The sequence below is a fragment of the Ovis aries genome, chromosome 1, assembly GCF_016772045.2.
Source record: "Ovis aries strain OAR_USU_Benz2616 breed Rambouillet chromosome 1, ARS-UI_Ramb_v3.0, whole genome shotgun sequence".
Lineage (NCBI taxonomy): Eukaryota > Metazoa > Chordata > Mammalia > Artiodactyla > Bovidae > Ovis > Ovis aries.
The window spans coordinates 220,644,514-220,660,451 of NC_056054.1; the positions used below are offsets into that span (position 1 = coordinate 220,644,514).

The window sequence follows — 15,938 nt, forward strand, 5'->3', positions numbered from 1 at the left end:
ATGAGAAGATATTGACTTATTTTCTTCTTTCGTAGCAGTCCTTAATCTGGGCACCATGGACTTCTAGGATTATAGAATAGAATTCAGAGTCCCTGAGGCTGTTGAAATTATTAGCAAGTTTATGAGTATTAGGGAGAGTCTTCTTAGCTGTCATTAAGTTTTTGGCAGTCTGAGTCTTCGAACTTGCTAAATACTATACTTGTATTCAAAAGTATAGTGATAACTGGGATTCCCTGGTGGCTCAGACTATAAAGAATCTGCCTATGATGACAGTCCATGAGGTTAGAAAGAGTCAGACACGACTGAGGAACTAACACTGTCACTTTACATTCACTTTCATAGTGATGACTAAGCAAGAGCCGCAGTTCTTCAAAGAAGCATCCCTCTTTAAAAATATTGACTGATGTGACATCTCACAGTATCTTTTATCAACTGTTGAAACAAGATTATGGAAAATAGAACATAATATTGTAGACCAAGAGCTTTGTCATCTCCTTACTGAAAACCTGTCTTGCCTAAGATTTTTCTCTTACTGTTAAATGAGAGACTGACAATACCTGCCTCTTAGCGTTGTTGCGAGGAGTATTATGAGAACGTGTTTGCCGCATTTTTAGTACTCAGTATATCTTATATTGTTGGTATTGTTTATTATTATTATTCTCATTCAGCTTTAAACTTTCTTGACAATCCATTATAGTGGATTGCTTTCCCTGTTTGCCGTGTCTCACTTAATCACCACCATAAATTTGATAGAAATCTATTTTTAACATTTAGGTTACAGTTGAGATGTAGACAGGTAAATGCCTTGCCAGAGGTCATACAGCTAGCAAGTGGCAGAGTCAAAATTGCAGGAGTCAGGAAACGCTTGTGTAAAGTGGGGCAAACATGAAGGAGGGCGCAGAACAGAGCAAATGGCCAGTGACATGATGAGCAGCTGGGTAAGTTACGTGAGGCAGCGGTGCCACAGAGACTCAGAAAGCGATCACACATTCCATAGGACATCATGTTCTTGCTGGGCTAGTAATCCATCCCAGGTTGGCCAGCTTCAGATCTCTGAGCGCACGAATGCGAACACTGTGTGGTTGAGAGAACATGACCTCAGGGAAAATGAGGTTGGGTGTGAGAGTAGATAAGTTATGACCACCTGCAGTGGTGATTACAAAGGTTCATTCACTTTAATCTATCATACACTGATACAAAGCAGAATCCAAGTTTACATTGAACATTGTCCAGATAGGTTTCCTATGTGACAGAAAGCATTTTTAATTCAGCTCTCAAGGCCGATAGAATATTTTACACACACACACACACACACACACACACACACACGAAAGTGATCAGAAACTACTATGCCCTCACATAATAGTCCAAGTTGACCACTGTCAAGGATTGTGTTATTTTTTATCCTTGTGGGCAGCCCTAAGACTTGGTTTGGTTGTTTCTAAGCCTGAACCTTTCAGTGATGGCTCAAGGCCACTGTATCAAAACTGGGATTCCAAACAATTAAGGATAGGGACCTTGAAGGAAAACAGCCAAAGACATTTTGTCATATAAGAGTCCTGTGTATAAAGGAGGAGAGACAATAGAAATCCATAGTAGGGCCTGCAGACCAGGAGTGAATCCTTCTTCAAACAGAAATTCTAAATTGTTATCCTTTGTTTTCTGCAGCTTAAACTTGTATGAGACCACTTTAAAGCACAATGTTTGCATCTATGGCAGTAAATTGCTGCCTTTTAAGAAGGTCTTATAATATTTACATATGCTAAAACTTTCATTTCATGATTGCTTACTTGGTAATTGTCTACTGAGTCTTTTTGCTGCTCATTCTTTAAACTTTAGCTGTATTCTTTTGACAGTTTTAGAGGAGGGTCAGGGAAAAGAAAGAAAATGAGCCACATTTAGAATAAATATTAAGATTCACAAAATTTGAAGGAGGTACATAATAAACGCTATACATATAGGTATTGGGGCTTCCCAGGTGGTGCCTGTGGTATAGGACCTGACTGCTAGTGCAGGAGACATAAGCGATGTGGTTTGATTCCTGGGTCGGGAAGATCCCCTGGAGAAGGGCATGGCAATCTGCCCCAATATTCTTGCCTGGAGAACCCCCTGGACAGAGGAGCCTGTTGGGTTATTGCACAGAGTCAGACACAACTGAAGCGACAGCACAGCATAGCATATATATGAATTGGTCGAGATTATGATTTTGAATTATATTTTGACTAGAAGGCAGTGGAGGTTAGCACATTAGCTTTAATTGGAGTGGACCTGAGTTTGAACTCTAGCCCTGTCTATCTTGTCCTTGGAAATCAACCTCCTCAAAACCTACACTTTCTTATATGTTAATGGGAATGATAATGCTCACTTCCCAGGGTTTTTTTGTGAAGATTAAAAACTATAATCTATATTAAGAACCTAACACATGGAAGTACTAATTCACACCTGACTGTTCATGGCTCCAATAATTATGGCTAATTAGAAATTGGCTGTAGATTATATTTTATTAAATGGTTGAATAGGTTTCTATCTCTGTAGGTTTCATTGCACTATATTATGAGTAAGACTGTTACTTAAATGACTCTCTGGTATAATTAGGCCTTATTAGAGGTTGTAATAAGTCTTGCAGTATTCTTGTCATTATTCCCAAATCATTGGACTATTATACTAAAGATAGTCAAGTTACAGATGGACTAGAACATTTATCCTCCACCTTTTAGAAGCCCATACTCCATTCTGTAAAAAAAAAAAAAGAGTGTGCTAATTAAAACAGAATAAAAGCACAACCCCAAAGTCTCAAAACCATCATGCTACATATTATCTTTCTTAGCAGGAAGTTAAAAAGAAGTTGAAAATGATTGGCATAAAACAAGTTATTTTCATTATCAGTAGGTTTTAACGTGCACATTGTGAGTTGTGCCACAAGTATGCACAATTATGCTCTGGAATTATGCAATTCCAGTTAGCTAGGGTTCTGAATGAAATAACATCTTCCAAAAGTACATAATAATTTGCCAAGAAATAGTTTAGGCCCAGTAAATTTTTGCTACAGCATGTTCATTGTTTTAAAAATTATAATTATTATAAGAAGCTTGTTCAGTATTTGGCAATTAAAAAAATAATCTAATTAGACTGATTGTGCAAGCTAATTTCTAGCCCCAGATGTGAGCCTGTTAGCTAAGCAAGGTTCCTGTGCTTAAGCAATCATGTCTGCATCCACACCAGAAGGTACCAACCGGGCAAAGGTCCAGCAAGGGAACAGACAGAGCTCCTGGGGCAGGAACCATGTCCTGGGATTTCCCTGAAGTCGGAAATAGACTTAGCTCCCTATTGAAGGACTTTATACCCTTTTCTTTCATGAACAAAATTTCCAATCTGGTTATGAAATGTAGATAGATGCTTTTAGCATCTATAAAGTCAATAATCTAGCTTTTTTTTCCCCTCCCATTTTATTCAAATGGAAGGTGAGTCATAGATTGCAGTTAACATGGAATCACAGAAGGTCAGTGCCTGAGAGGATCTTTGAGATTCCTTGGTGAAGTTCCCTCTTCAGGCAAGTGATGCTTGGAGACTTGCATAGGACCTAGAGTCTTAACTTAGGGCCTTGCATTAGAAGTATTGGCAAGTTCTTTCTTTTTTTCCCCTCCTATAATTTTTTACTCTATTTTACTGGAAAGAAACTTAGTCCCCCTCCCCCTTCAGTCTTTTACCTCTTCTACAGGGCTTATTGGAAAGCTAGATATGTCTGTGAATTGAAGGAAGTCACATCAGCTGTGACAGTGGATATGAAAGGCTCATAGGCTACTAATGCCCCCTTTCTGTACCTCAGTAGCCAGCGATCTTTTTAATGAACTGTTGGCTTCTGTTTCTGCCTCATCTTGGATCTTGGATACCTGCCAGGAACCATCTTGGATGATGTGAAAACAAAAACAAAACCAAAACAAAAAACCTGAGTATGTACAGTTGTTGGAGGAAGTTTTACAGTTCTAGGGAAGAAGCCAAATAATCGAAAACTTAGAACTCTTACCCTGTTTTGTTGGGTAATTGTTACCTCAAAAATTAGAGTATTTTCTTCTCCTTTCCCAAGTAACGATTTATCTGGGAAGCAAGTTATTAGCAATCCAAAATTGCGCAGTGGAGTAGTGGGGAAATGGTGTGAAAAATGAGGATAATGAACACAAAATATTTCACAATAAAATATCTTCCAAGTCATCCATTTTATTAAAAAGAAACCCTTTTGATAGCTAATGTGTACAATGTTTCACAAATTTTCCTCTTCATTTTTTTAAGCAGATTTAAAATAGAACAAAAATTAGACTTCAAAGAAGCTTTGTATTCATTGAATATAACTGAGATATTTAGTGGTGGCTGTGACCTTTCTGGAATAACAGGTAATATGAAAAATTATTCTTATATTATCAAGTAAATATGTCCTCTTAGAAACTCTGTTAACTGACTGATCTTAAAACTGAAAGAGCATTTGGCCCCAGAAATGTCATCGTCGTGTCAAGCTGTCTGTAAACAAGCACTCTATTTTGCATTTAAGTAGTTTTACCTAATGAGAGTCAGACAGCATGTTAGAATGTTAGATAAGCTTTCAAACCACACTTACAATGAAACGATGTAGGAAAAGTATTATATGGGGCTTTTATTCCAGCTCTGTTTGTATTTCCTTATCTGAATATTGGGAATTACAAATTTGAGGCTCTCGTCTAAGCAGAGCTAATAAAACTCCCAATTTGCAAATGTTAATTTGGTAATACTAGAGCCCGTGAAATAGGCATCTGCAAGCTGTTGGATGATGAACACAGTCTAGAAATTGTAAGGCTGCAGCTTGTAGATTTAGCTTGAGACTGACAACACATCAGAGATGGAGCTTTTATACTAACTGGCACTTGGGAAATTGTGCATGGTTAAGATGCTCTCTTTCACAACAAAGCCCAAGAGACTCTTTATTTCTCATCCTGGCAGTACCTACTAGTTCAAAAATAACTAAAGAGAAAAAAAAATGGACAGAGAGGGACAAATTATCCCGCTATTTTAAATTCTTTTAAATTCAGTCTTCTGTTTTATAAAGAAAAATAAAGTCCTAATGATACAAGCTTGTTTGTCTGATGGGGTTGGATATCCTAACCTAGAATTATTGTGTATTCCTATATAAAACATGGGCTTTGGAGAGGTATTCATTAACTTATTCACTTATCAATTATGTAGGTAAGTGAACAGAATGAATGAGTTTTCCTGGTGGAGGAGGTGGGCGGGGTACACAGGTGACATAGATGTTCATTATCACCTTCACACATGATTTAGCTGCCTGTTCTCACACTGACAGATAGATCTGACTTCTTTGACAATTTCATCAGCATCAGGAATGAGGCAGTCAAAATTAAATACTGCAACAGGATTCTGTCTAACTGTGCCCTGGAATGCAGCCACCTTACCAACTTGAAATAAACTGAGCCATTTTTTAAACACCTCTTCCTCTTAAATTTCTTCCTGGCCTTCGGAAGCTCACTTGCTATATCTTGGGCATTTCAAACAGCCACTTGCTCTGCAAATTCCCAGCAATTTGTGACTTCTATAAAATCTCCTTTTATATCAATAAAATAACCCAAAATGCTTTATAAGAGAATTTGTATAAGAGAATAACCCTGAACAGAAAAGAATAAGTGTCCAACATTTTTTGCTCTGAGTTACCTCTTTGAGTTGATTTAACGACTTTGGTTCTGTCTTATTGCTTGATATAGAACAACCACAGCCAAAGCTGGCACTATTTCTAGTCTTTAGGAGAACAGTGAATTAATTCCCTGCTATTAGTACTTTTTGTGCAATAAGCGTTTGCTAAAGGCTATTGTGGTGGTTTAGCGAAAAGAATTCACCTGCCAAGCAAGACACGCAGGTTCGATCCCTGGGTGGGGAACATTCCCTGACTAAGGAAATGGCAACCCACTCCAGTATTCTTACCTGGGAAATCCCAAGGACAGAGTAGCCTAGCTGGCTACAGTCTGTGGGGTCTCAAAGAGTTGGAGATGACTGAGTGACTAAAACAACACAAAGGCTACTGTGGATCAGTCCAGTGCTACTGCTATGGGATATTTACACAAAAGAGACACTATCTTATACTCAGATCATCCACAAATTTTGAATGAAATGTTTTTAAAGAGTTATTTTTGCAACTTTTAGATGAATATTTGACTTCTGTTCCCCTTAGTAAAATATTTAGCCTTTCTGGACCTCAATTTTCTAATCTATTAAATAAACAATATATCCCAGTGGCAGAAATAAAAGGACATACATAAATCACCTTGTTCAACATCTGTTATATAGAAGATGGGCTTCCCTTGTGGCTCAGATGGTAAAGAACCCACCTGCAATGTGGGATACCTGGGTTCGATACCTGGGTAGGGAAAATCCCTTGGAGAAGGGAAAGGCTACCCATTCCCGTATTCTGGCCTGGGGAATTCCATGGACTGTATAGTCCATAGGGTTGCAAAGAGTTGGACATGACTGAGTAGACTTTCACTATATAGTAGATACTCAGTAAATGTTAAATGCAAAAAGAAAATTGAGCAAATGGCACATTAATATTTACTTGCACATCTTCTAGCAAAGCTACTGGAAGTTTCTTATCCTCTTAACTTGATGAAGACATGCTTGAAATCTTCATAGAGAATTAAGGGAGGAAATGATTACAAAGGTATAGAAATCAGTGAGTTGATGAAGTTCAGATCCTGTGTTCTAATCTAGCATCTTCCAGGTCCTGTTCTTTTTCTAAGACCGTGCCCCCTCTGTAGAAGATGGAATACAGAAGGTCAAATTGCTCACTATACTAGCCAAAGGCTCATTTGGTTTGGTGCCAGTGGTAGACTGCATTCATGAAATTCTCCACTCATTCCCAACCTGCTGTTTGGTCTTCATTCTTTGTATGGGCCGCTCAGTCATCTACTCTGTGCTCTATATGGAAATCCTTATTCTAGGCAGTTGTGGGGAAAAAAATGTGCTTATTTGCATGACCTAAAAAGACCACACTCCTGCATTTTAGTTTAACCACGCTCATGATATGGATGCCCCCCTTTCTCCATCTGAATTGTTTCTATCACTGGACATATTCTTAAACATTGATTTATTTATTTGGCAAGTATTATAAGTCAGCTAGCTATCTGCCAGGCAATTTTCAAGAGTTGAATAAAATCCACAAATTCCCTCTCCTAATGATGTTTACATCTGTTAGGGCAGATGGACGATTAACAAGTTATTAATTAATTAAATGATGAGGTGATAGATGGTATGAATTAACTAAAATAGAGTCATGGGATAAAGAGATTAGATCAGAGCAGAATTAGACACGGTGGAAAGAGAAGATTGCTTTGAGGAAGTGTCATTTTTATTGAGACCTAAGTAACAGGGGACCCAATCAGGGTAAATTCTGGGAAAAGGGATTTTAAGCAGAGGGACAGATGAGACTAAAGCCTTAATGCTTGACCTTGTAGCTGGAGCTATTGGGTGAGGAAAGGAGGGTAGGAGATGGGATCAGAGGTAATCACGGGCCCAGACAAAGTCATCACACACACACAGTCTGGAGTTATTTTTAGGAAGCCATTTTTTATGCAAATCACCCTTTGATGACTTCTCTCTATCTTGCCTGAGGGGATTTACTTTTCTGTAAGCTGTCGGAGATGGTTCCCCTTGACTAAATTATTTCTTCATGAAAGCGTTAGTCACACAATCATGTCCAACTCTTCGCGACCCCATGGACTGTAGCCTGCCAGGCTCCTCTGTCCATAGGATTCTCCAGCCAATAATACTGGAGTGGGTTGCCATGCCCTCCTCCAGGGGATCTTCCTAACCCAGGGACTGAACCCCAGCCTCCTGAATTACAGAAGATTCTTTACCACCTGAACCACCAGAGTAGCCCCTATTTCTTCATAAACTCTTCTAAATCCGGTTGTCTTGATGGAGTCCACCTGCATCACATCAGCTTTCTCTCTCAAGAGGGACAAAACACCTTTATTTCCTCTCTCTTCAAGTGTTAAGGCTCGCTTTGCTTTCTTCCACACTCTCGCCCTCACTGAACCCACCACCACCTTTCTGTTGCTTCTGTGAGGAACGTTGTCAGGTCTATCTGGTCTTGCCGCAGCAGGGACGGCAGATGGCCTCTGAACTTCCAGTTTCACTTCCCCCTTCTCAAGGAGATGCTCCACAGGTCACTATATCAGAAAGGCTTCACACATACATCCGTTTCACCAAGGGGATGAGTGGGGCCTTCTCTCTCAGCTTGTTTCCACAGCAGAACAAAATGTTGTTAGGACGCTGTCTTACACTGAGAAATTTGACAGGTTTTAAAGCCTAGCTCTGAAGTGGTTTTGGAACAGATGACACAAAAGCCCTTTAGACTTTTATCACCTCACCAGTCTTGAAGGAAAGTAAATTTTGTTCTAAACTCAGATCAAAACCCAATACAGAATTTAAAAGGCAAGTTGGCTTTGAGGTTGAAAACATAGGGTGGGATTAATTCATATCTGTAAAGCCTTTTTCATCTTATCTGTAGACCATGACAAAGGGGAGCAAAACCCTTGGTCCACTGAAATATTTCACTTAGTGGGGTACCTGACTTGTGGTTGATCCCCTTCTATCTTTACCTTTCATATCTGAGCTAAACTTGGTCTCTTCATGTTTTCTCTATATCATCTCTGCAAGAACTAAACCTAAACCACCTTTATCTCTAGAAAATTAACCAACTTGGAAAGATTTTTTTTTCCCCTTTTTCTTTGTTCATTTGAAAATGTAATGGGATCCAATAAGTAATGGTTCTGAGTTTTAACCCTTAAATGCACTTTCATGTTTTCTAACAGATTCTTCAGAGGTGTATGTTTCCCGAGTAATGCAACAAGTTTTCTTTGAGATAAATGAAGAAGGCAGTGAAGTTGCAACATCAACTGGTAGGACAAATAATGTCACAGGAAGCCAGAAGGAAGGAATGGGGAAAATGAGCATGAGGATGCTGGCACTTTGTGGCTCTCTGACCTCCTTTTCCCCTCCTGCTGTTCAGTACACTATGGGAAGGGCAAAGTGGTTATTTAAGCTATTTATGCATCTGTATGGCTGGAGTTTAAGGCAAAAAAAAAAAAAAAAAAAGAGGGAGAGAGAGAGAGAGACAGAGAGAGAGAGAAGGGACTGATATCTACTGATATCTACTTATTTGTGAACTGGATTACCTGCCCAATAGCAGTCAGGCTCAAACCTGAAGTCATGATTGCTCAGGAATATTCACTCTTAAGTGAATTCACTCATTTCATTCTTCCTCTGTACTCTTAGTTCCTCTTTTTCTAATTTGATTCTTGTTGTTGTGTCTATGGCAGTGGCTCTCAAACTTAGCTGCGTGTGAGAGTTAGCTGAAAAGCTTTTAAAAATTCTGTACCCAGCCTAGAATACTGGATATTGAATATCCAATTGAATATTGAACACCCTAAAATATTGAATCAGTATCTCTGGTGATGAGTTTTAGCCTTCAGTATTTTCTCACATTTTCCTAAGTGATGACAATGTGCATTAAAGGTTGAGAACTACTGCTCTCCAGCGACTTGCAGCTTATCCTTGGTACTATGAGTATAATGCATAGACCAGCAGCATCAGCATCATTCTGGAACTTATTAGAAATGCAGAAGCTCAGGCCCAACTCCAGACTGACTGATCCAGCATCTGCATTTTCCAAGGTCTCTTGGTGACTTGTGTGAACATTACAGTTTAGGAGCCGCTCTTTTATATCTCCTTGAACAAGTGGCATTTTGAATAGTATCTATGCTGCATAAAAGTAATACTCAACAAATAATTGGAGAAAAAGCCTTAAATTCAATTAGAAATGGGAAGGCAACTTTAATGAATTCCTCGTAAATGTATTTTAATTTTTCAGACTATTTGGATTTTAGCCAGTATATAAAAGATATATCCTTTTAAATAGTCATATTATTAAATTTATATCCACATTATTAATTTCTTGATTAACTTATAATGTTGTGTAATGCCAATCAGAGAAGGCAATGGCACCCTACTCCAGTACTCTTGCCTGGAAAATCCCATGGGTGGAGGAGCCTGGTAGGCTGCAGTCCATGGTGTCGCTAAGAGTCAGACACTACTGAGCGACTTCACTTTCACTTTTCACTTTTATGCATTGGGGAAGGAAATGGCAACCCGCTCCAGTGTTCTTGCCTGGAGAATCCCAGGCACGGGGGAGCCTGGTGGGCTTCCATCTATGGGGTCGCACAGAGTCGGACACGACTGAAGTGACTTAGCAGCTAGCAGCAATGCCAATGGATTTTGACTTCTGGGTGGGGCACACTGGCCTCCCTACTGTTTTATCATCTCCTAAAGGGCTCCTGTAATGGGCTATTATAATCCTTAGAGAAATCAAAGGTGGTATTGGGATGAAGTTGCTAGTTCATGTAGACAAATTTTCCACTTGCTTTTACATAGAACTGGAAGAGTCCTTATAGATCATTGTCTGATCCTCTCATTATGTTGGTGATAAAACAGACCTATGTGTGGAGCGGTTTGCCTAAGGTCATATTAGTAATAAACAGTAGGGTTTGGACTGAAACCATATTTCCTGACTTCAGGTTCAGAGATCTGCCGTAGCCCAAGGCCTCTTGTTTTTAGTATAGAGTTCTCTAAGAGGAGGTAACAATCATTAAGGGATCAGCAGTGACCCTGATGTATCACCTTTGTTAGTGTGAGTATTTTGACTTTCAGGCATCTCCTCAGTGGATTTACAAGATACCTGGATAGGAATTAGGAGTTCAAACATTATAAAGTAAATTATCTAATGTAAATAAAAAGTGAGCAGAAAGTTACTGCTTAAAAGATGAAATTTTCAGCTGCTTTCACTAAATTGAATTTAGTATCTGGCTTTCTTCTTCATTGAGCATAAAGTGTGAAGTTAGAATTATTCCATGAATAATCCAATATCTTTCCTCTGTGCTTCAATTTTTAGATTTATTTCAAATTTCTCTGTATTTAGAAAATGGTTATTTTTCCACATGTCAACTCCTCAAACAAAAATGGCCTTTCCTGTCTACAAAAAATATTGTGAATATTATGGATATATTTTCTTTACTGATCTTTAAATGTGAACATCTAAATAACTCTTGTCTCTATTTCATAGGCATAAACACACCTGTGATTATGAGTCTGTCACGGAATCAATTTATAGCAAATCATCCATTTCTGTTTATTATGAAGAATAATCCAACAGGTACCTTTTTGAGAATTCCCTGGGGGAACTGTTTAAGTTCAATAGACCTAGTCTATTGAATCTGTTAGAATCTTGCTGTTAATCACAGTCTGTTCCAGCTGCAAATGACAGTCTGAAATCATTTGTTCTTTCCATTTATTGAATTTATTTTAGTTTTTTCCAAAGTTTTTTAGTGACTATTTGTTGAGTGCTTGTTTTGTACTAGGCATTATGTTTTAAGAGATGTCAGTGACCTAATATAGATCAGTACTAGTAATAGTTGCCGAGATAGTTTGTATAGGTGCTGGTGATGTTAAATACCAATCTGTACAGGTAACACCATTCCAATAAGTCAGATATTTGATGAATAAAGCTGTAGAAACTCAAAGAGAGTTGTGTAGTTTGCCTAAGTTCATACAGCTGAAAAGTGGCAGAGTGAAAATAAGACCTGTTTGTCTCAGAAGTCAACTTTCTTTCAGTGGGAGTAGAACTCGGAATTTGCACAGTTGTGAAAGGTTTCCTAGGTAGATTCCAAGAATAAGTGACTAGCTATAGACTCTGAGTGGCAGGGAGGGATCAAACATTATTCCAATTCCCTAATTTGGGCAATTCTAGAAGATTATGCAGTTAGGTACTAAAGGTGAGGGTAGTAGTCAGTTGGACTGGCATTACAGACATGGTGGACACATAAATGCAGATGGTCTGGATAGATGTTTTTGCATCTTATGAAATGAAAGAGGCCAGAAATGTGGATACTGAGGAAGCTTTCTTTAAGTATATATTTAGGGCTCCTCAGGAGTCATAACCTGATGACTGTATACCACTGGAAAAGAGATAATATCTTACTCATTTTTGTATCCAGCTCAGAATTTGGCAAAGTGCCCTGCGCTTAATATCAGTATCTCTAGAGATTGAACCTTTGGACTTGGGTCCAAGGACCAGTTTAATGAACTAATAATTCTAAGACAAGTCACCATACTTTCTAAGCTATATCTTTCCCACCCTCTATTTGGACATAATATTAGTACTTAGTCATGCTGTGCTGTGCTTAGTTGTGTTCGACTCTTTTCAATCCCGAGGACTGTAGCCAGCCAGGATCCTCTGTCCATGGGGATTGTCCAGGCAAGAACACTGGAGTGGGTTGCCATGCCCTTCTTCAGGGGATCTTCCCAACCCAGGGATCAAACCCAGGTCTCCTGCACTGCAGGTGTTCTTTACTCTCTGAGCCACCAGGGAAGCCTTTATCTCATAGAGGTAAATAAAAGAATATATTAAGCCTGTGACAGTGCCTGGCACATGATGTTCATTGTGAATACATCAATAAATATACATAAAGGAAGGAAGAAAAGTGGAAAAATTTCTCTAAATGAATTGATTTACATGGAGAAGAGACATAGTTAATTTCAGAAACGGAATCTGTTAGTTTAACTAGCAATACTGATATTATTTACCCCCTAAGGGATATATCAGTCTCTTTTTTTAGGTTGTGTAAAACTAATGCTGAATGACCATTCTGAAAGTTACATCTTGGAAACAATGGGACAGTTTCAGATTTGCTGAGGCTTCAATTCTATAGGGGATGAGTCAGTGTTACGACATAGTCGTATGTCATTTGATTTACACATCCTTAACCTTAGGATATGTCTAATTTCTTACCATTAGTATGTAATTATTGAGTATGCAGAACAGAAAGAGCTGAAGCTGCACTGGGCATCAATGCTCAAGGAAATATGGCATTTAGAATAATATCTGACTCTTTATTTTCCAAGTTGATGACTGAGGGGCAAAGGATATGTAATAGCTATCAGTTAAATTGTAGTGAAAATTCAAATGAATTCACTTATTTACTTATTTGTGATAATGCTTAAGTGTCAGGCCCTTAATGACAATTTCCACTGTTTTATGATCTTTATTGTAATGAGACTTTCTAAACTAGGGTTACTCCCCTGAAGTATTGTTTCAAATGAATGGCCACTCGTTTATAGGAGGATGTAAATTGTTGCCATATATAATGTAGAATGGCCAATTATCTTAAGACAATACTCGCTCAGTGATTTATTTATTTTTCCTTTCACAAATGAACTGAAGAAATCTTTGGGATTAACGAAGCTGGTGATTTACCAGTGAACTACCAAATGGCATAATGATTTATATAAAATATATTCATTTGACAGTTCCTGAAGTATGAGAATGAATGACTTTAGTTTTAGTAAAACCAATTTTTACCTAGATTTTAAAATTTCCTTTGGTAAAACAACCTTCTTATGTAAAATCCATACATTACTTATATTTTCCTATCAGTATTTAACTTCCTATTATATATACATTTCAGTATGCTCATCCAAACCTTTTACTGAGCCAAACTTCCAGAGAAATGAAGAACAATTCTTCTTCTTTAAGGATGAGGGTATAGGGCAGCATTACAGACTTTCTGAAGAAGGTTGTGAAAAATGCTACATGAAATGTGCCATTTTCCAGAAAGTAGTGAATCATGGTTTTGAAACTGACAGTGCTCCATACATAACAACAAAAAAATATTGTGTTTAGAATTTTTTCAGGTCCTGGGTTGAGGGGAGAAGCAGACTGCAGGGTATTCATTAAAAAAATCTTTTTTTCTAGGCTGTTAGCTTTGGTTATGCTATCGTATTTTTTAGATTATGAACTAAAAAACTGCTTCTGACAGAGGTGTTTTATAGCTATGTTATTAAATATGAGGGATACCTCTTTAAGAAGTGGGCATGAAAAGTGGAAACAACAATGAATCTGCTTCAGCCTGCCTCTATACCCATTGAAACTATGTCAAGGAAGATTTAACTAATCTGTCCAGTTTAGTAGTGAGTAGATTGGTGATTTCTTGTAGACTTAATTCAAAATGTGGTTCTCCTTGGTCAGAAAAGCAGATTGAAAAGACTTGGACAAATGGCTTTTATGTAATGTCATATACTTCTGATAGTTTAAAATTTTAAACTATTGTCTTCAATTTATGAGGTTAGTTACTTTAAAAATTCTTCAAACAAGCATTTCTGGTAGGCATTTTAATGCCATAGAATTACAAATATATAAGAGTTATTGTTGCTTCCTCTTGTGACTAAATGCAGTATACAGCCTGGGGAAGTTATTTATGTATGCTTATCTATCTGAAAAAAAGGAGTATTTGTTTTCTTGTATTGTTGGAATTATTTTGAGATTTTTGTGACAAAGTATTATTAATTATAATCATAAAAAGAAGAAAAAAAACCTGCTAGAGATTATGTCTATTTCTGTGTTAACGGGCTTTTTTAAGACTGTGTCTTTGGACTGAACAATAAAGAGTTAATGAAGAAGGGCTGTTCCTTTTTACTTCATTTCTGCCATTGTTATTTCAATACTTGTAAGTGTAATGTTCATTCACTTTAAAATTATGTAAAATTTTATTTTGTAACTTTTGAAATGAATCTTTATTACATATGAGTTTGAAGGAGGTAACCCAAAGCAACACGACATTGAGCCATTCAAGCCATTTTATTTACCTTACCCTAGTTGGCAAGAAAGGTGAATGGTTTTTTGACATGTCATTTATTTCTGTTTTGTCCTCTAGTTCATAGTTCCTTTTCACTTGAAAAACACAGAATGGCTGGAAACAGGTGTTTATATTTATGCTGTATACTATATCACTTTGGTGAGGATGTAAAGTATGAGAGATGTGAAAATATTGCCTTTAGCAATAAGCTTTGATTCAGAGCTGAAGGAGGGGAACTGAGAAGCTGCACTTTTAACCCCAAGGGTTTATATTACATGCATAAAGAGATGACTGCTAATGCCTAAATTTAAAGCGTTTCCTATGCTCATCACCATTTTATTACTCTATGTTTGCCTGACTGAGTCTCTATATTTAGAAGAATACCTCTCTGTCACTTTAATTTTGCTTTCCTTTATGAAAAACAGAACTAGTGCATTTTCCATGACAAGCTATTGTGTATGTTAATATACTTCATAAATGATCAAAAAGTGATTAATAATGATATAGTCATCTATTTTAGAGAAGTGTTATTTTTGTTATTAGAAGTGTTTGTTTGTTATTAGACATTATCAGTTTACTTTATAAGTAAAAAGACTAAATGGCTTGTTAAAACATAAAGAAAAATTGATTATTATCATTTTTTTCTCCAGAAATTCCTAAAGATCTTTTTTTTCTTTTCCTAGATTCAATTTTGCTTATGGGAAGGGTGACAAATCCTGACACCCAAAGGATGAAGGGAAGAGATTTAGATTCACTGTGAATGGAAAGTGTAGCTTCAGAATAGAAGGTTGTTCCTGGAAAATAGTTGACTGGCAAAATATCATCAACTATTTTTCTATATATCTTTTTCTGTCTTAAACAGTGGCTGTGTTAATCTGTATCGATGAATAAATGAAATTATGCATTAAGTGTTTTTGTGCTTTCTGTTGTTTTATAAAGTATATGTGAATAAAAAGCAGTGAACTTACATAAAATATTAATATATTAGAACAGTCTATCTATGATATCTTAGATATAAAAGTCTCTATATTCCTACAAAACCGAACTATCTGACTCCCAAGTATAGCACCTTCATCCAGACCATGGGGAATTGAGTCAAGAGAAAGTACATGTGCTGGTACCTCTGCGGGGTGCCACTTGAGATACCAAGATCCGGTACCTATGATATTAAATGAACTTTGAGTATTTAGTTTATTTTAACTTAGCATTCCATGT

The 15,938-nt window shown here is 37.4% G+C and overlaps 1 protein-coding gene across 3 annotated transcripts in view; it reads left to right on the forward strand.

The window, feature by feature from the left end:
• SERPINI2 (serpin family I member 2) overlaps positions 1–15,631 on the forward strand; it is a 41,066-nt gene extending 25,435 nt beyond the window's left edge. For all 3 annotated transcript variants that reach the window (XM_060405207.1, XM_027958679.3, XM_060405199.1), the window contains exons 6-9: positions 4,291–4,388; positions 8,850–8,936; positions 11,156–11,245; positions 15,407–15,631. In XM_060405207.1, coding sequence (XP_060261190.1) covers positions 4,291–4,388; positions 8,850–8,936; positions 11,156–11,245; positions 15,407–15,483 — 352 coding nt within the window. In that variant the 3' untranslated portion in view covers positions 15,484–15,631. The remainder of the gene's footprint in view (positions 1–4,290; positions 4,389–8,849; positions 8,937–11,155; positions 11,246–15,406) is intronic.
• The last annotated feature ends 307 nt before the right edge of the window (positions 15,632–15,938 follow it).